The sequence below is a fragment of the Prionailurus viverrinus genome, chromosome X (genome assembly GCF_022837055.1).
Source record: "Prionailurus viverrinus isolate Anna chromosome X, UM_Priviv_1.0, whole genome shotgun sequence".
Lineage (NCBI taxonomy): Eukaryota > Metazoa > Chordata > Mammalia > Carnivora > Felidae > Prionailurus > Prionailurus viverrinus.
In genome coordinates this window covers 24,764,929-24,785,162 of record NC_062579.1, presented here as the reverse complement: position 1 = coordinate 24,785,162, position 20,234 = coordinate 24,764,929, and the positions used below count along the sequence as shown (strand labels likewise).

Genomic DNA, 20,234 nt, shown 5'->3' with positions numbered 1-20,234 from the left:
TTTCTGCTGGAAAGGTAGAAAAGAATTGCTTTAGTTTTTTTTTTTTAACTTTTTTTTTATCTTTAGGGATAAATAAAAATCTATTAACAAAAGTATGGCTGCCTGTTGTTTGGAATGTGAAACTTATAGGGATGCTTTCTTACATTGTCTTTCCAGAAAAAGTTGCAAGATGTTTCCTTGAAGTTTCGATTATTCCAGAAGCCAGCCAATTTTGAGCAGCGTCTACAGGAAAGTAAGATGATTTTAGATGAAGTGAAGATGCATTTGCCTGCGTTGGAAACAAAGAGCGTGGAACAGGAAGTAGTACAGTCACAGTTAAATCATTGTGTGGTAGGTATTTCTGGTGACTTTCCTTATTAAGAAGTATGTGAGGACCCTCCTTTATAACAGAAGATTGTTTCCAGATAATTATGATAATTATACAATGTTATTTTAAGATTAACAACAAACATTAACACATGTGTATTGAGAGACGAGAACACTTACTGAAATAGTACCCTTTTAATGCATCCTCTGTAGGTGTCTTTTTGGAATCCAGAATTCTCTAAGGACTGTGTAGAATATAAGAGGAAATACCCTTTATTTATTTTTTTAAGTTTATTTATTTATTTTGAGAGAGAGAGAGACAGAGAGCAGGGGAGAGGCAGAAAGGGAAAGAGAGAGAGAATCCTAAGCAGGCTCCACATTGACAGTGCAGAGCCCGATTTGGGGCTTGAACCCACAAACCATGAGATCATGACCTGACCTGAAACCAGGTGTCAGTTGCTTAAGCAGCTGAGCCAGCGAGGTGTCCCATTTAATTTTTGTAGTACTTTGAATATATATTTTAAATGTGAATTCTGAAAAGAATTTTATGTCTGGAAACAGCAACAACAGCAACAACTACAATAATGAAACCGTTCCAGAAATGAATACCAAGTAAGCTAAGTGATCTATACAAGTTGTCCCTAATTCTCAAGGCCACTGATTAATGAGATAATTTAATTTTTTTTTAACGTTTATTTATTTTTGAGACAGGGAGAGACAGAGCATGAACAGGGGAGGGTCAGAGAGAGGGAGACACAGAATCTGAAGCAGGCTCCAGGCTCTGAGCTGTCAGCACAGAGCCCGACGTGGGGCTCGAACCCACAAACCAGGAGATCATGACCTGAGCCGAAATCAGATGCTTAACCGGCTGAGCCACCCAGGCGCCCCTAATGAGAATTAATTTAAAGACAACACAGCTGGTGAAGGGCAAGAGGAAGATTCCAATCCAGGCACTCTTACTCCAAATCCTAGTATCTTTCCATTAAATATCACTGTTGGATATATACTGAAGTCCCACCACACCTCAAAGACAGAGTCAAGAGGCATGGAAGGCACATGATTAGCCTGTAGCATAAATCTTCAGAGGATTTGGGGATTTTGAGCTGTGTCCCTTATTGCAATTATTGGAAATTCGCCATGTCTGATGACTTCTCTGAAAACTTAAGGCTGAATTACAAAGGCATCTCCTAGAGTAATACAACTGTTATTATAACTCTATGTGTACTTTGGGCAATGGGGTAGAAGTTCACATAAAACAAAAGCACTGAATGTTATTAACATTGAAGATGAAAACAAGTTTATCTCGTTAGTACTTTGTGTTTTTAGTATTGTTTCTGCATTGACTCCCTAACATAAACTTAAAAGAAACATTTTAGATGCATTTCAGTCATATTATTTTGAGTGGGAAAGTATCCTTTAACAAAAATCTTATAATCTGTGTATTTCTTTGTGAAAAATTCTGAAATATTTTGTATGCAGTGACATTTCTTCATAATAAGTGCTGCATTTTTGTGGCATCATGATTATAAATGTTCCTGCCCCCCAAAATAAAATTTGAATATAACAGTATGTAATTATTAGCTGGTGTTAGATGAGCAAACATTAGGGATTTCTAGGATGATATCACCTATTAAATTTTGCATAAATTATTGAAAGCAGAATGACTCAACTATACTATCATCATGGTTAAATATATCCCCAAAGGGAGAGTTGTTCCCTTCCATGAGTAGGTCTCTAATAGTACTTTGTAAAACTTGTCTGCTGGTAAGTATGAGGTGGAAACAATGTTCCCTGCATCCAGCTGTGACTGCCCTGAGGGTACCCTGAAACAGCTTCAAGTACTTGCTCAATTTGTTTCTAGTTCTGGTTTAAAGTCAGGAGCAATTCAAGTAGTCCTTCCATAAGGATACCTTTTTTTTTTCTTAACTTTTATATTTTAAAAAAGTACTTAAGATGCCTCATTGCAGGGGTGCCTGGGTGGCTCAGTCGGTTAAGCATCTGACTTTGGCTCAGGTCATGATCTCACACTCCATGAGTTTGAGCCCCGTGTCAGGCTCTATGCAGACAGTCCAGAGGCCTGGAGCCTGCTTCACATTCTGTGTCTCCCTCTCTCTCTGCCCCTCCCCTGCTCATGCTCTCTTTCTGTCTCAAAAATAAATAAAAACATTTAAAAAATATGCCTCATTGGCTATACTATAATCATTGCCTTTGCCTTCAAGAAATTTTTGTTGAGTTAACAAAAAAGTCTTCCCAGCATGAGCACAAAGAAATATAAGGGAAGTTTCCCTCCCTTGGTGATAAATATTTTTTCTGCATACTGAATGACATGATTTTAATGGCTAGCAGTACTTTGAACTTTCAATATAAATTTAAATCACTGAGGTTTTTTTTTATGTTTAAAGAGTAAATCATTTGCATATATCTCTGATTTCAAAATTCACAGAATTGATTCCCTCTGTACAGTTAATGGTTGAATGTTTCTACACACCGAGATTTTATCATTTCTAGGTTAGAAATAAAATGAAGTAAAAAAATCATCTGGAAAGCTCAGACAGAACCCAAAATTATTAGTAAATGAATATTAACACAAAACAACCATCAAAGAAGGGATTAAGATGGAAATAGATTATGTATTAGCTTTAATTAATATTTGCTTAACCTTTACAAAATGTATTGTTTTGGTCATTGATTTTAAACTGAAAAGAGAAAATAAACCAAGTTTTAATTCCCAAGAAAAAGCAGCTACCTACTAGTAACTTTGTTTCTTAGTAACAATAAAACATGTAGTTGTTCACACTTACCACTACATGTGAAAGCAACAATGTATCATGTAAACTATTATATATGCATGTCTTCACATGTACACCTGTGCCTGTGTGTATGCTTTCATGCGTCCATACATACACATATCTTTCCAGGAAAATAGCTGTCAGGTGAAGTTGTGATGCTTGTTTCGTAAGTCTGAAAGCAGTATACTTTCCGGAAGTAATACATTTGTTCTTTATGGTTGTGATGTCCATGTGAGTTTTTAAATTTTATTTTTGTATCTGTTTGTATTTAAATGATCAGCCCCATTAAGAAAAGACATTTACATAATGTAATTGGCATATTTAAAATTGCCTGCCTTCCTTGTCTATGATTTGACTAATAGATGTTGAAATTGTGATCTGGAAGTTTAGGTGTTTCATGCCCACTGAAATGTGTGAGAACAACAGTGAATGTGTCTCTAGTGAATCCAATACTGTCTGGTGTATTGGGCTCTCAATAAATACTTGGTGAAAGAGTCAATGAATTTTTCCAAACTCCCAGCTACTATTTTATAACTAAAACATTTAAAATAGAAAGCATTTAACTTTTAGAAATAATCTTGATCAACTTGGTTTATAAAAGTAAATGTATACATGAGGTACACTTACTTTAGTAAGAATAACTACAGAATCTGCATGTCTGTATGTCTATATATAATTGCAAATAGGAATATTAAATCAACAGAAAATGCCGAGGCTACATATTGATCACAGCTGCAAAATGCTACTACATTAAAACTGTAAACATGGAATGAAAATGAAAGTGACCTCTACTCTATTTCTTTTCCATTAATCATGACAGTATAAGTTGGACACTATTGCTTATTATTTTGTTTTATGTTTTAACTTAGAACTTGTATAAAAGTCTGAGTGAAGTGAAGTCTGAAGTGGAAATGGTGATAAAAACTGGACGTCAGATTGTACAGAAGAAACAGACAGAAAACCCTAAAGAACTTGATGAAAGAGTCACGGCTTTGAAATTGCATTATAATGAGCTGGGAGCAAAGGTGAGTGCGCCTTGGAACCAGAAACACTGGCTATTTACCACTTTCCTTGTAAATTGCAAAACAAAAAGTAGTAATCATGCACAATTAATGTCTTAGAAAGTTAATCATTTTCTCTCAATAGATAGGTACATACACACATTTATGCATACAGATAGAGATAGATACAGTCCCACGTGTAGTTCTTGTTAAGAAACAATAATTAATCCATAAGGATCTTCTTTCCAGTCTACATTAAAAAATATGTACAGCTCAAAGAGATTTTTATTGGCCCATCGTATGGTTTTAAAAAGGTTTCTTTCCTCTAAACTCGCCTTCTTTTCATTGTATAAATTTGCTTGTGATGACTTAAAGGCTGGAGCCTTTTATAAACTAATGCACTTACGTGTATTTAGATACAATGGAGTTGACACACTTCCACATAGACCACATTAGGTGTAATAGAGTTGTCACATTCCATAGAAATTATTTCCCTGTGTGGCAAGTCTTGCATGATCCACCACATTTGGCTAATAAGGTAGCATGGATATCCAGTGAAGTCCTATTGCTCTCTGATTATTTGTGTATTTTTGTCCTGATAGTGTTCAGTGCTCAATTCCATGTCACCGTTAATTAAAGATGTTTATATTTCTCTATCCGCTTTCCCAAACAGTGGAATGACGAGGATCGTTACCCCACTTCCCTCAAATCAAACATTCTCTATCTATGCTCTATAGATTTAGAAGTTTTATGGCTGAAAATAATGATAGTAATCATAAAAAATAGTCATAATGGCATGACTTGTCACCTTCAAGGACCGACCTAGCCTTTTCCGTGCTCTTATTTCATATTACTCTAAACTTTGTAAAAAAATTTTTGGTGCTCAGCTAAGGTTTAACATACTGACACAGTAACACAGTAATCATTTCTGTCTTTAAAAAAGTTGTGATATCTTAATATATTACATGGTATCTTAGATAATAAGAATGTTTTATTAACATCATGTTTGTTTGCTTAAACTTATGCAAATGAAGTTGTCCATTTTTGGTATTTAGGGCTATTTATGAATAAGTACAAATTTACTTTAGGTGAGGACCTTTAAATTAGGAGCATTTGCGGACGGTTTCATTTTCCTGACACTTTGTGTGATAAATCAAATAGAGTAAAATAAGGGCCAAAGCAGAAAAAAATAAAAATGCATTCATTTTAAGTTGCTTCTGAATAAAAGAGATTTACTGGGATCGATGGGGAGAACAGAGTACATTTTTACGTCCCACCTTCTCCACTTTATTAAATATAACAACATCGGTGAGACACCTGTTACTTCATTTTAGACACAAATATAAATGTGTGTCCACATTTGTGAAGTATCCCTACAGACACAAATTTCTACTATTTCACCCTGTAAGTAGATGGAAGGTTATGTTTTAAAAGTACTAATTGCAAATTACTTTTTACCAAGAGAAGGTAAATTTTAGATTAAAATGGAACTCTGGAAATAACTGAAGAACTATTCACATTAGTTGGCAATCTTTGTTTTTAGATTTTAAAAACTTGTTAATTTATATGTCACATGTTTGAAAGGGAGCTCACTGTCATGCTATGGCAAAATGTTTTCCTTCTCAATTGATCAAAAAGTAGGGAACACTGATACATAATAAATAGGAAAACATTGTGATAAACTTGAAATAAAATACACTTCAAGTGCTTGTGTAAGTCCACCAAGGTACCTCTGGATTAAGGCTCCAAGCTCGGAGCTGTCAGCACAGAGCCCAACACAGGGCTTGAACTCACAAAATGAACCGTTAGATCATGACCCAAGCCAAAGTCGGATGCTTAACTGACTAAGCCACTCAGACGCCTCTATCCTTCTGGACAAGTTTATCATTGTGTTAAAGATAACCACAGAAGGGAAGGTAGTATCTGTAGTTAGCATCTCATCTAGGGTTTATAGATTTTTACAGATGCCAATTGTTCTGTATTTAGCATCAGTTGAATCATCTCTAATATTAATCATAAAGCTACAAGTTGTTAATTTCTGGAAAGCTATTCTCTTTACTCAAGAGTCTCTAATTTGACCTATGTGACTTTGCACTAAAATAATCTATTAATAGATTTTTTTATTAAAAAGTAGATCTTGTGAAAAGGTCGTTTCTGGGGCGCCTGGGTGGCTCAGTTGGTTAAGCATCCGACTTCAGCTCAGGTCACGATCTCACAGTCTGTGAGTTTGAGCCCCGCGTCGGGCTCTGGGCTGACAGCTCAGAGCCTGGAGCCTGCTTCGGATTCTGTGTCTCCCTCTCTCTCTGCCCCTTCCCCGCTCATGCTCTGTCTCTCTCTGTCTCAAAAATAAATAAAAACATTAAAAAAAAATTTAAAAAAAAAGGTCGTTTCTTTGTGCTTTCAAATATGAATGTTGTCTGGGCCTTTTAGTTCTTTCGTTCTTTCTTTCCTTTCCTTTCCTTTCCTTTCCTTTCCTTTCCTTTCCTTTTCTTTTCTTTTCTTTCCTTTTTGTTGCTTTGGCCTTGAAGAATTTCCCAAAATCTTTGCCTTTGCAAGAGTAAATTTTACATAAAATAGTCCCTGAATGTAAAACAATAAAAATGATGTTTGAAGACTATTAGTGACCCAAGTTACTTATTATTAAGTGAATGAGTCTCATGAAGATGTAAAGTACTATTTAACCTTGAAAATATATATTTGAAAGTTTATGTTTATTTTAACCATTTGGCACTTAGTGATATCATTAAAGCAAAATGAAATACTAAGAAATCATACTTTAATAGCATGATAGAATACAGTAAAAAGGCAGGGCAAAAATTTATTTTTGAAGTAAAATTTAGAAGCAGTAACAATAAAAAGAATATATATAAATATTGTTACAAAAATGTGGCAAGTCATGTATTCCTTCTCCAAGAAAAAAAGTCTTAATTTAAATTGTTGAAGTACCTTCAACAACAGTGGTTCTATTTGATAAAATCAAACAAAACAAAGCCTATTTTAATAGATTATTATTTTTGTGTAAAAAAAACCTTCTATTTTAATCATCTTCAGAATTTATATAGTTGTACTTGCCTGACTTCAATGTACACTCCTTTTTTGTTAGCTCAGGCTGCCATAACAAAATACCATAGATCAGGTGGCTTGGACATTTATTTGTTCACAATTGTGGAGGCTGGGGAGTTCAAGATCAAGGTGCCAGCTTAGGAAGACACTCTTCCTGGTTTGCATAAGCCACATCCTTATTGTGACCTCTCAAGGTGGAGAAGTGAGGAGAGGGAGTAGAAGGATGAGAGAATAGGGAGTGGGAGGAAAGAGAGATCTTTCTTCCTCTTCTAGTAAGACCACAGTCATATCAGATTAGGGTCTTACCATGATGATCTCTTTTAACCTTTATTACTTCTTAAAGATCCTATATCCAAATGCAGTCACAGTGGGGTTTTGGGCTGCAATGTCTTCATTCAGAGTGGAGAGGCTGCAATTCAGTCCATAGCACTTTTCTTACATAATATATTTTTATCTGTTTATTATCATCAACTTAGCTTCATTGTTCAGTGAATAGAAATTGAGGACTTGCTTGTGTAGCTTCTCTATGCTTGGATTTTTATAGAAATATACTTAAATAGCAATAGGCCAATCAACCTCAAATACTCATGCTCACGTCGTCAGTGCTCCTATCAGCCTCACTTACATTTATCCAGGAAACGACTGCTGAGGCATTGTACTGCAGGTGGCACTCTTTTAAATGTATCCCTTTTCCACACACGTACACACAAAAGTGTAAAACTCAATTTTCCTTAAGATGGCAGTGTCTCCTGTTTTATTAAAACCTATTTAGCTGGATATAAACAAAATAGAATAAATAAAAATCAATAATGCATTAGCTCTGGGAAGATAGAATTTCTTTGAAATATCGAATCTAGGATTCCTTTTCTACCACTAGTGCATAGAAAAAAAACAACTATGCACAGAAACACACTGTAAGGTATATTTTTTTTTTCTCCCACACAGAAATAAAATCCTCACAGTCCAAGGGGCAGATGCTTTTACTTCCCTGAAGGGGGAAATCTGTAAAAGAAAAAAAAAATTGAATTTGCAGCCTCAGCAACTAAACATTGTTTTTTTTTTTTTAATGTGCATACACCTCTGCTAAAGAAACTAAAACATTTTGTTGAGTGTTTGGAATCCATATCAAAGTTTCAGTGTGTTTATTTTGATTGTAGCATTTTGAATTCTTTAAAGGTATCGTCACTTTGGCATTTTTCATGCTTACGGCTGGATTATTATGTATTCATATGTGTTGATGTGTGCATATGTGTGTGTGTTTGTGTATAGATAGATGGATTGATCAACAGATCAAGAAGAGATTCTGGGCTTTTTGTTCAACCCACCAACCCTAAACACTTACAGATTGTAGGCATATCTGGAGAGGTTGTGGAATGGTACGCATTTGTTCATTCTCCATGTGAGAATGTGGAAGAATTTGATTTTGGGGGGCGGGGTTTATTTCTAAACATTGAAAACTGGGACACAAAATCAGGTTATGATTTTCTTTGTTAATAGGGGTAAAAATTTTGTTTCGGAATTAAATCATTTACCCCCCTTGGATGGCAAAAAATATTTAAGGGGGAAGTGACTTACTCTTTGTGTTGTTTTTCTGGAAAAGTAAGGCACTTTATAGATACGATGACAATACAATTGACCATTTTAAGCATTATAGAAATAATTTTACTGCCTGAGAGAAGCCATATTGTTTGTTTCTCCATTTTGATTCCTTACTAGCAAACCTCATTTGTCTACAGAGGATTGTAAACTTTGCCATCCATTTGGTAGGTGATTGAAGATTTTTTAAAAGCAGTGTGTTGTATCTTTAGTTTGACTTACATCATTCAATATATTTAAAAAATTTGACCATAAATTATTTTTATTTATATTGAAGAAAATGATTATAGATTTTTTTTCCTACCTGATATAGGACAGAGTCTTTTGGAGAAAGGATCTCATCTTCCCCAGACTGTGTCTATTCACCATTAATAGAATATCTGGTTTTTCTAAAATATTATTTTTGAAAAGTAAGAAAAAGGATATTTTTAAATGACAAAACTATTAAAGTTCCTATTACATGAGTATAACTAAACCTAAATTGAAAAAGTAAACCAAGTTACATTTTATTATCATTCTTGTCAGGTGACGGAAAGAAAGCAACAGTTGGAAAAATGCTTGAAATTGTCCCGTAAGATGCGAAAGGAAATGAATGCCCTGACAGAATGGCTGGCAGCTACAGATATGGAATTGACGAAGAGATCAGCAGTTGAAGGAATGCCTAGTAATTTGGATTCTGAAGTTGCCTGGGGAAAGGTAAAGCCTGTATCACTGAAGGTTATTTTTAACACACAAAGAAACACACAGCAATGTGAATTTGCAAGACACTATTAATGTGCAACAGTAGTTGAATTACAAATATTATCTTGCTTCACTTGTCCTTTCCTTAAAATTTCATCAGTAGTTTAACTCTGTATTTCTGACTCATGATAAAACCGGTGGGCAGCTATAGCCAGAATCTCCCCAGAGCTTGTTTAGAATTAGGTAGGTTATGAATCAGTCCTTAAAAATACATGCATCATTTGTCAGAAAGTAAATCCAGAGAGGAGATTCTCTGTTCCCTAGCTTGCCCAAGATTGCTTACAGGGACTCCACAACCATGATGAGAGCAAGGAGGCACAGGCTGCGGACAGTTGGGCTGGACAGGTCTTGAAAGATCAGCAGACTGCTGATGTCACAATTACAAACAAAGTCTCAAGGGGTCTGTGCAGCTGCTATGATTTCCATCACCAAAGGTCACAGGGTTTCCTTTAATCTTCAGCTGGTACATACTTGCTGTTTCTCTTGACAGCTAGTCAGACATTACTGCCCCCTAAAATTTAAGGTCAAGGTACTCATAGCTTCATTTTTGTTTCAGTTGATTCATTACCGGATTACTTGAAAAGCTGTTGATATAAAGGAAACAGTCAATATCAATAATGTGTTTTCATCTTAAACTTTGCTGAGCCATTAGGCATTTAGAAAAAAAATCACAGCACACTCTAACCCCTTGATTTTTTTTAAATTAACAAACACTTGCTGTATCAGTGAGATGTTTAAGAAATCTGTGCTTTATTTTTGATTCAGCAGGCTATTTGGATTATCCAAACTTGGGAAATTGTAATTGCATTAAGTAAAAACTTACAATCCTACAATAAGACCAAAACTGAAGACTGATTTTCTTTTATGTAAATTCAGGGGACAAGTATGGATAAAATGTTGTTACATAAATAGTTTTCAAGTAAAGAGTAGGGAATGATTTCTTTTTCTTCCCACTCAGAATAGATTTATTGGTGGAGATATTGAGTTGCATTTATTAGGTCAGGATCATATATGTTGTGAGATGATTACAGTAGCAAGTTCACAGGGGACAAGGAAAAAATTACAGTGGCCTTATTTTTTTCCCTTATTACCCACACAAGTATTATATTTTTGTGTGATACTTTAGTTCGAGCCAATGGCAATCATATACTTAGATGCAGGCTGGGTGGCTCTAAGAAATAAGTGAAAAATGGCATGGCTCCCAAAAGTTACAGGTTTGTTTCTGTCTCATGTAAGGTAGATAGTTCTGGATAGGGGAAGTAGTTTTGTTCCAGGAAATTCTCCTAAGGTAGGTCGCTTCCATTTCATTGTTCTGCAGTCTTCTGGGTGTTTGTATTCTCATGGTATAACTCGCTCACCACCACACTTCACTCCCAGCCCATAAAAGGAAGGGAAAAAAGGAAGTGGAGGGAAGCCAGCTCCCTCTTAAAGCTCTGTTATAAAAGCTCCATGCATCATTTTGCCCATGTTTTTATTTGCCAGATGTTAGTCACCTGATCATATTTAGCTTCCAGGGAGGATGGCAAAAGATAGTTCCTAACTGGATGGCCATTGTGTCCTGGTTGAATGATGAGTAGAGTTTGTTTGTGAAAAAAGAGAATACGTTCTGGGGGACACATAGCGGTTTGGGCCCCAGCAGTATCAGCCCTGCACTTTTTATCATAAGATACAAGCAGAGGGAGACCTGCATCATCTGTTTCTCTTTATAAAAATCCATGCCCTGTCGATGGCAGTTTCTACCATAAGTACTCATACACAAACAAAACAAGGCCCAGAAAATCCTTATGATCTACTAGAGTATGAAATACAGTAAAACATGCAAGGGCAAAGTGGTAGCGTATGTAGAGGATTCCTGAAAATAATCCAGGCTTTATTCTCACTTACCCTCCCCTTACAATTCTGGACAATATCTTCAAGTGTTCATATCCCCATTGTAATGGGTATATTAGTTTGCTAAGTCTCCTGTAAGAAAGTACCACAAATGGGTGGCTTAAACAGCAGAAATTTATTTTGTCACTGTTTTGGAGGCTGGAAGTCTGAGGTCAAGGTGGTGGCAGGGTTTTGGTTCGTTTGGAGGCCTCTCTCCTTGGCTCATAAATAGCTATCTTCTCATGTGTTCGTATGATCTTCCCTTTGTACATCCCTGGGTCCAAATATCTCTTCTTCTAAGGACACCAGCCATATTGGATTAAGACCCACCCTAGTGACATTATTTTACTTAATTGCCTCTCTAACCTTTCTGTCTCCCAATTTGGTCACATTCGAAAGTCTTGGGGTTAGGGCTTCATCATGAATGTCCAGAGGACACATTTCAGCTCCTAACAATGGGGTAGCTTTATAAATATAATTTGGAATGCTACTATAATGGTACACAAAGGAATAGAATTAGAAATGAAGGGGATTTAAAAAATTCTGACTACAATTTACAAGTGACTGAGATGAAACTATGGAAGTGTGCCACACAAGAACTCTGAATTCCACGGTCTCTGTAAGGTCACTGAGTACATCACCTAAGGAGATGTTTGCATTAGCTTCACCATAAAATCAGTAAAAAAAACCATACTATTATATAATTAGCTTGGCAAAAGTTTCTAGATTATCCTTGTCATATTAGAGGGCTTGAAGGGTCTGGAGATGTGTCAAGTTATTGAGTCCATCTGGAAATTACTTTCCATGAAACCAAGGAGTAATACTAATTTGAGATCCAATAGGAGAAAAGTATAGAAAACTGGCATTTCTTTTCTTTTGTGGTAATTTATCACTCTCTCTGGATATTTTGAAACACTAAGCTGCTAATGATACGCTCTAAGACCCCTTAGTGGTCAAATGAAAGTATGCACATTTGGATCCAGATTACATACTTTGTTTAATCAACTCATCTGGAAGGTGCCTACAGCTTTTTCAAAAGTCACAACCATATAATAAAAGCATGTGACCTACACATCTAAAGCAGCCACACTGATGATAATTTTTTAAAATGAAAACAATCTCATACACAAAACCCCGTGATTCCCTAGTACATTCTTATTTCCCATGCTTTCTTGGTAGGTGGAGAACTTGACTCAAACTGTTAGTCTTGTCTGCAATTTCAAAGGGTAAATGTCAGATTTTTTTTGAAGAGAAATTGAGTATTCATTTAAATGCAATATATTGAATGTATTTGCCTATCATTCCAAGTATTTTTGACTTGGAGAAAATTTTAATATGTAGAGTCAATTTATTTTTAAACTGTTGCATTTATTTCTACTGAATTTCTTTCAGTTCTGTTGATCTAAGAACATTATATTTATTTATATTTATAAATATTTGAATGCCTATATAAAAACATTCTTATGTATCAAATTTAGTTACTAGTGAAGCATCTATTTGACCTTCAGTTTATTCAAACAGAACATACTTTCGAATATATTGCCTACTATTAAATCTTTTGAGTGTTACTTCTACTCTATTCTAATTATACTTATTTAGTATATATCTCGTTCTGGAAAAAAAATATTTAGAATGGCTCAAAGAGATACACATGATTCACCTGGTCAAGCACAAATAAATTAGAAAACTAAAGAAAGGGAAAATTAGAGAAGGAAAATGATGGAAACGTTGCACAGAAATATGCCCACAATATTCCATGGATAGTGTAATAGGCAGAGGAGGGTAAAGCCTCAAAATTTGGCACCAAGCTTCCCACTGGGCAAAATAAGAAGTAAACATACTTTTTTTTTATTTATTGTGCTAAGAACACTTAACATGCGATCTAGCCACTTAACATTTTTTAAGTGTACGATACTTACGGAAGGAAATTTATTTGTGAGTTTCAAAAGTGTTCAAATTATTATTTTTTTTAATTTTTTTTCAACGTTTATTTATTTTTGGGACAGAGACAGAGCATGAACAGGCAAGGGGCAGAGAGAGAGGGAGACACAGAATCAGAAACAAGCTCCAGGCTCTGAGCCATCAGCCCAGAGCCCGACGCGGGGCTCGAACTCACGGACCGCGAGATCGTGACCTGGCTGAAGTCGGACGCTTAACCGACTGCGCCACCCAGGCGCCCCGTGTTCAAATTATTAAAATTATCATTAAAATATTTTTAATTTACTAGTGAGAGCTTTTTTCCTAAAATTTAGCTAGGGAAGAAAAATTAGAGTCATGTATGAGATAGCACCTTTATTAATATTCTTATAAAAAAACCTAATAAAAAGGTTTGTGTAGCCATTTTTCTATCAGCGTGCTTCAATGCAGAAACAATGCCATGAGCCTGATTCCGGACTTTCCGTGTCTTCTTCCTTAACAAGTATCCGGAGTTTGGCACCGCAAGATCATTTTGATAGGCCGATGATGTTGTTAAAGTGAACAGTCGAAAATAGATTCTCTCATTTTAGTTTCACTCCTGCTCACTATCCTTTTGTCACACGTTCAAAGCCATAGATGTTAGAACACATAGGTCTTCCTAAAGATAGTGCTATATGACACATTTCCAGGTCTTTAAAAGTAGCATGTACTTGGGAAAAGACTATAAACCTGAGAATATCTGAGGTATCCCAGATCAGATTTTCCAGTCTCGAGGAGAGAAAGAATGAGGAAAACTGTGCTGTCAACTCTCACCATATGACTACACTTCCAGATTGCAGGTAGAGGGGAGAAGATGAATACATTGAAAATGTATTCCAAAGTTTTAAAAGGTAAAAGAAAACAGTTTAAATTCAAATAACAGGAAGCAGACATCTTAAAATAATAACAGAAATGAGATAAAAGTTATAATAATGGGAATTGAAAAGTTACACTGTTAATGCTAATTTGAACTTTCTAAAGCTCAGTCGCCCTTTCCCTGTATTTTTAAATTCAAACTGTCTACCTCTATTAGAGTGGTGATAAAGAGAGAGAAATTAATATTAATATTTTGAAATGGGAGATCATTCCTAGCCACATGGTCTGGAGAACAGAGATGCCTTAGGGGAACTGTAACATTAATGTTGGTGACCATCTCATGATCAGACCTATTCCCCATTCATACTTTTTTTTTTTTTGGTGTTTATTTATTTTTGAGAAAGAGAGAAGAGAGACAGAAACACACCACGAGCAGGGGAGGACAGAGAAGGAGACACAGACTCCGAAGCAGGCTCCATGCTCTGAGCTGTCAGCCCGGAGCCCAACGTGGGGGTCGAACTCATGAGCCATGAGATCCTGACGTGAGCCAAAGTCGGGTGCTTAATGGACTGAGCCACCCAGGCAGCCTGCCCCTTCATACCTTTCTAATCTCTGTTGAGAGAGAGTGCCAGGTTGAGATCACAAACACTGATGTCTATAGAGTAGACACGGAAAGAGTGGAAGGAAATGGTAAGGCAAACTAGAAGTGATTACCAGCAGCTGGGGAGTGTACTAGCACGACACAGGATTCCTGAGCTGTCATGACAGTTTCTATTTCCTTGGACTGCTACATGGACATTAACAATTTCACTTGCTGAGAGAACAGGTGGAGATGTGCATTTTGTTCACTGGTGTGTCCCATTCACGTAACATGATATATGACACATAGGGTATGCTCGGTAAATATATGTTCAATAAAATCAATGGCAATTGAAGAGATGAAAATTAAAACATAACGACAAAGCACTGTGAGAGAAGAGAAAAATGCTGATGTGCTTTTAACATTGTGATAACTTTTAGAACAAATGGAAATATGAGCATCATCTAATCAAATGCTCCCACTTTATAGATGAGAAAATAGAAGTACTGGCAGTACAGTATTGTCTCCGATTTCAGTAGGTTTTTTCCACACTCCTTACTTTTTAAATTATTTTTTAACATTTATTTATTTTTGAGAGACAGAAAGAGACAGAGCACGAGAGCAGGGAGGGCAGAGAGAGAGGGAGACACAGAATCCGAAGCAGGCTCCAGGCTCTGAGCATGTCCCCACTGGGCCCAACTCGGGGCTCGAACTCACGAACCGTGAGATCATGACCTGAGCCAAAGTCAGTCGCTTAACTGACTGAGCCACCCAGGTGCCCCCACTGTAATTATTGTTAGAAGTCATATTTTCTAGTAATTTTAAGGTAACCTAACCAAAGTGACCCAAAAAGGTACTTATCGTTCACACTGATATTTTGAGGGTCGATGGGGGGTGGGTGATGGGTATTGAGGAGGGGACCTGTTGGGATGAGCCCTGGGTGTTGTATGGAAACCAATTGACACACATTGACACATACAAAGGCTAAGTGCGGATTTGAAATATCATTTGTTAATGTCTTAAAATCAGTTTGATTAGTTAGATATAAGTAAATCAATTCTCAATATCCCATATGGCTACAATTATTTAGTATATGAATTGAGCACAAAAATATAACTGTAGAAAGCAGATAGTTATGTGATTAAATAGAAGTTTATATCTCAGATGATATCATTATGTTTGGAAAATATAAGCTTCAGCAAAATTTAATCTATATGATTTTCTGATTTAACCAGTAGCAGATTTCATGCATTCCAAATTTAGTTTCAGTAGTCAAAAATTCAAAGCCACTTAAATAATTCAGCTACATTAGAGCCCTTTTAATATTCACAGTATTGTGTAAAAATTACAATGATCAAATATAATTCCGTGGAAAAATAATTTTGGTTCTATAATACTTTAGATCTATCCGCTTTGGGGATCGTACATATCTACCATTTTTCATCAGTTGGCCGTTAGGTTTTACTGAAAGTAAAGTAGTGTTCGGATACCCAGAGTTGACTGAAAGAATCACACATATACACAAATGTTGAATTCAATTCAGGGTGTTAAGTAATGCAAAATAATTGATGCCTACATAGCCACTCATGTAACAAATCATTGTGATTTTTCACGTTGATTTCAGGGACAGATTTTTATAATATTCAGCATTCGGAAGCAAGTGATAAGTTGACTCGGTTATCTTTCTGCTGTCCTTTCAGTCCTACAATTTTAATGACAATCACCCAGTAAAATCTTGTGACAAACTGTATCATTTTGTTTTCCTCTTGCTTCTCAGCATTGGCTACACACTGAAATCACCTGGGAAAATTTAAAAGACTCTCAGTGCCTGGAGCCCACCCCTAGAGATTATGATGTAATTGACCTGAATGTGGCCAGTGTGTCTAGTAATTCAACAAAGTTTGCGAACCACTAGATAATGCAATATAAGTGGTCGTAACGAGATCTACATTCAGTTCAGTCAACCATGCCCTGTACTTTTTTTTTTTTTTTTTAAACAATCACCTTTCATAGTTTAAAGAGATCTGGCCTCTGGTCCTAGATTATCTGGATAATTGCCTCAACTCATCACTCCTTTTAGCTATAAAAGCATGAGAACTATTACTTATTTCTAAAGTCTGTTACACTATCATTCCCATGAAAAATTACATATCTTTTTTTTAAAGCGGGCATAGTAATTTATCTGTGAAGTGAAATAACACTAGCAGACCATTAACTTGGTACAATGAATGCATCAAGCAGCTGTTACTTAGAAAATAGAACATCTGTTAAATGCCATTGGAGTCACTATTCACTGTCATTATAGTTATAGCTATAATTTCTGTTCTGCACATTTTGCTTTCATGAAATTCTTCTTTAATAGACAATACATTATTAATAAAAAGTCAATACACATTGCCATAAAATCCACCATTTAATGTTTTATGTTCTTTCTGAATTTATCATTATATTATTCCGTCACATTAGCCTAATAATAAAATATGTCCTAAACCTCTAGCCATGGCAGAGTAATGTAGGGACCTGAGAAGACAATTAGTAACGTATTTTATCACATTGAAGATATTAGATTGTATGATGCACCATTGATTTAATTACAGCTGCTGTGGCTCAAAAGAAACACCACCACCTTAAACATAAATACAAATTGTAAGTGTCATGTCAATTTTAGAAATCTTAATATGTGACAAAGTACATTTTAGAATTGCAGTAATGTAATTTTTAAATTTTATTCCTATAAATACATTTTGTACCGAAAGGTGAAAGAACTCTCTCCCATTCCTGATGAAATAGTCTAATACTTCTGTAGACTGACTAAAATGCAGAACCCACTTGGGGAGGGGAACCTTTTAAGATACGTTTTGGGTGCTTCAGTTAACGCTTCATCCATATTACAGGGAACTTACATAAGGGATTAACAAAGAGCTAAAATGAAGAATCTAGTACCATCTTAGTAAAAGGAGAAAGGTATATGGAAATGGTATTATGGCACATTTTTTACTAGATGTGGGGCTGAATGAAGATAGAATCTATGGGACAGGGGACCCTTAGAGATGAAAAAGGCTAAGGGTGGGGAGAGGGAATGATAGGAAATCAGAGAACTTAGCCAAAGACTGTAAGTCAATGGGAAATTCCAGGAAAACTTGTGGAAGCCAGCAGACCATGTGAGATCAAGCCCAAGTGGGCTATGTTTCTCAGCCCCAGTCAGGAAATAGGTGTGCAGGTGTTTCTCTGGGGCCAGATAATTAATTGTACAGTTTTTACCATTTTACCTTTATATAAAATTAACAGAAATGTTTCCTTCATGTCACGGTGTGATCATCAGAGACCAAGGGGACAAGTTTTCCCATCCTGCTAACCCATCAGTGAAGTGAGTTGATAAGCTGCTGGCTGCATCCTGAAACCTCATGCCATTTTAAATTATGCTCGAGTGAGTTAACTTAGAGATAAGAGGAATGAATCAGAATGTATTGGCCATCCTTCACATGAACACATGGGTATCTTCATTAGGAGAAAGTATCCTATGCCACCCCTTTTGTATTATCAGTAAGTTGGAGTAGCATTTGAAAATTGCTATGGCTAGGAAGAAGTAGACAACAGATTTGTTTCTTTGAAATCATGGAAGTTAGTGTTTAATATTTTGCCCGTTCGGGAGCTATTAAATGTTACAAATTAAACATATGGACAATAAAAATATGTTAGACTTTATGGCAGTTTATATTTAAACCAAGTTCTACTCCGAGCTGATATTTTTCCTGTGTTGTTAAAAACCCCAGGTGCCCAGTGTATATTTCACATTAAGCTGCTCTTGAAACTCCCAAAATTGGGCTTAAGGTCATGTCATATAGGTCCAAATAAAACTGAATGTGCATGATTTTGCTATGTACTCAGCCTTAAAAATCAACCTTAAAAACTTCCATGATTGAAAAAAAAACCCTAAAAGTTGAGTTACAACTTAGTCACTCTAGTCACTGAATTTGAACTTGTTTATTCTGAAGGGTTTACCCTTCAGAACCCTCTCCATGTCTCACCCAACAAGGCAGCCAGAGAAGTGATGTGTGTTGAGGATTGGATGCCTTTTAAGAGAAGGAAGTATCGTGTTTGTTCAACTCTTTTCTCCCCAACTCACCAACCCCGTAAATAACTTCATCCCTTAGAGAGGCGTGAGTAAGGGTATAGAGAGAATGGCTGAAACAGTAGCTGGAGTTCAACCTAGCAGTTCAGTTCTTAATAAAATAGCAAATATAGACATTCTTGTGATATGGGAAACTATTAGAAATGGGAGAATGGTTGGTTCCTTAATATCATAAAATGTATGTTTTTAGTTTCTTATAAGTACCCCATATTTTCCTTTCGGTGGCTTTTGATTCTGACCTTCATATTTGTTTCGTCATGTTGCACTTTGTCCGTAGTCGGTCCAAACCATGCAATCCTTTATGGTGAATTTGAGTTTCAAGTATCACCTCTCCTTTAAAGCCATTCAAGCTCATCCCAGCCATGACTACTACTTGTCAACAAATTATGTGCTTTCTAGTACAATATCAAATTATTTTATTGCATTTTAGCTTTACTCTGCAGCTACACTGTGGGTAAAATTAAAGCAAGGTATGCAAAGACTAGCTCCTTTCTAATCTCTGGCAGTGATTGGCACAGTACAGAGTGAATATTAAACACCAAAACCAAATTTACTAATTGAAATTGAGATCTTCAGAAAGCAAGATGGGTATGTTTATTTGAAGTCTAAGATCATATTATGTTAAAATCATACTTTTAATTGTTTTAATTTAAATTCAAGTTAGTTAATATACAGTATAGTAATGGTTTGGGGAGCAGAACCCAGTAATTCGTCACTCCCATGTAACAAACAAGTGCTCATCCCAGCCAGGGCCCTCCTTAATGTCCATCAGCCATTCAGCCCATCCCCCCACTCACCTCCGCTCCAGCAGCCCTCAGTTTGTGTTCTTTATTTAAGAGTCTCTTATGGTTTGCCTCCCTCTGTGTTGTTAGCTTATTTTTCCTTTCCTTCCTCTCTGTTCATCTGTTGTGTTTCTTAAATTCCACATATGAGTGAAATCATATGTTTGTCTTTCTCTGACTTATTTTGCTTAGCATACTTTTAATTTAAAATAAATCTATTTTATACACTGAAGCTATTGTAAAAAAAAACTATTGTAGGGAAAAGTTAAAAATCTATTAAATGAGCACAATATTTTTTCCTAATGAAAAATACCACTTATATAAATGACTTAATACCAATTCATTCTTGAATACCACGTGTAAAGGTTTAACGCTACGTTTTGTTTTTTTTTTTTATGGTAAGAGTGTAAATTTTCTCAACAGTCACTTTTGGACATAAGCAGTTATGAACCATTATGATGATCACTGCTTTCTTCAAGCTCATGTTCGTGATGGAGATAACTTCAATATCTCTGAATCCTATCTTATAATATTGAGGAAGCTAGAGTGACACTGGAAACTGTCTACATTTCCTGTTTTATTCTTTTCATTAGCTGAATGAAG

General features: G+C 35.9%; 1 protein-coding gene across 13 annotated transcripts in view; it reads left to right on the top strand.

Annotated features, from left to right (window-relative positions):
* DMD (dystrophin) overlaps positions 1–20,234 on the top strand; it is a 2,022,811-nt gene that overhangs the window by 799,113 nt on the left and 1,203,464 nt on the right. For all 13 annotated transcript variants that reach the window (XM_047843142.1, XM_047843144.1, XM_047843153.1 and 10 more), the window contains 3 exons: positions 157–330; positions 3,965–4,120; positions 9,281–9,451. In XM_047843142.1, the coding sequence (XP_047699098.1) occupies positions 157–330; positions 3,965–4,120; positions 9,281–9,451 (501 nt within the window). The remainder of the gene's footprint in view (positions 1–156; positions 331–3,964; positions 4,121–9,280; positions 9,452–20,234) is intronic.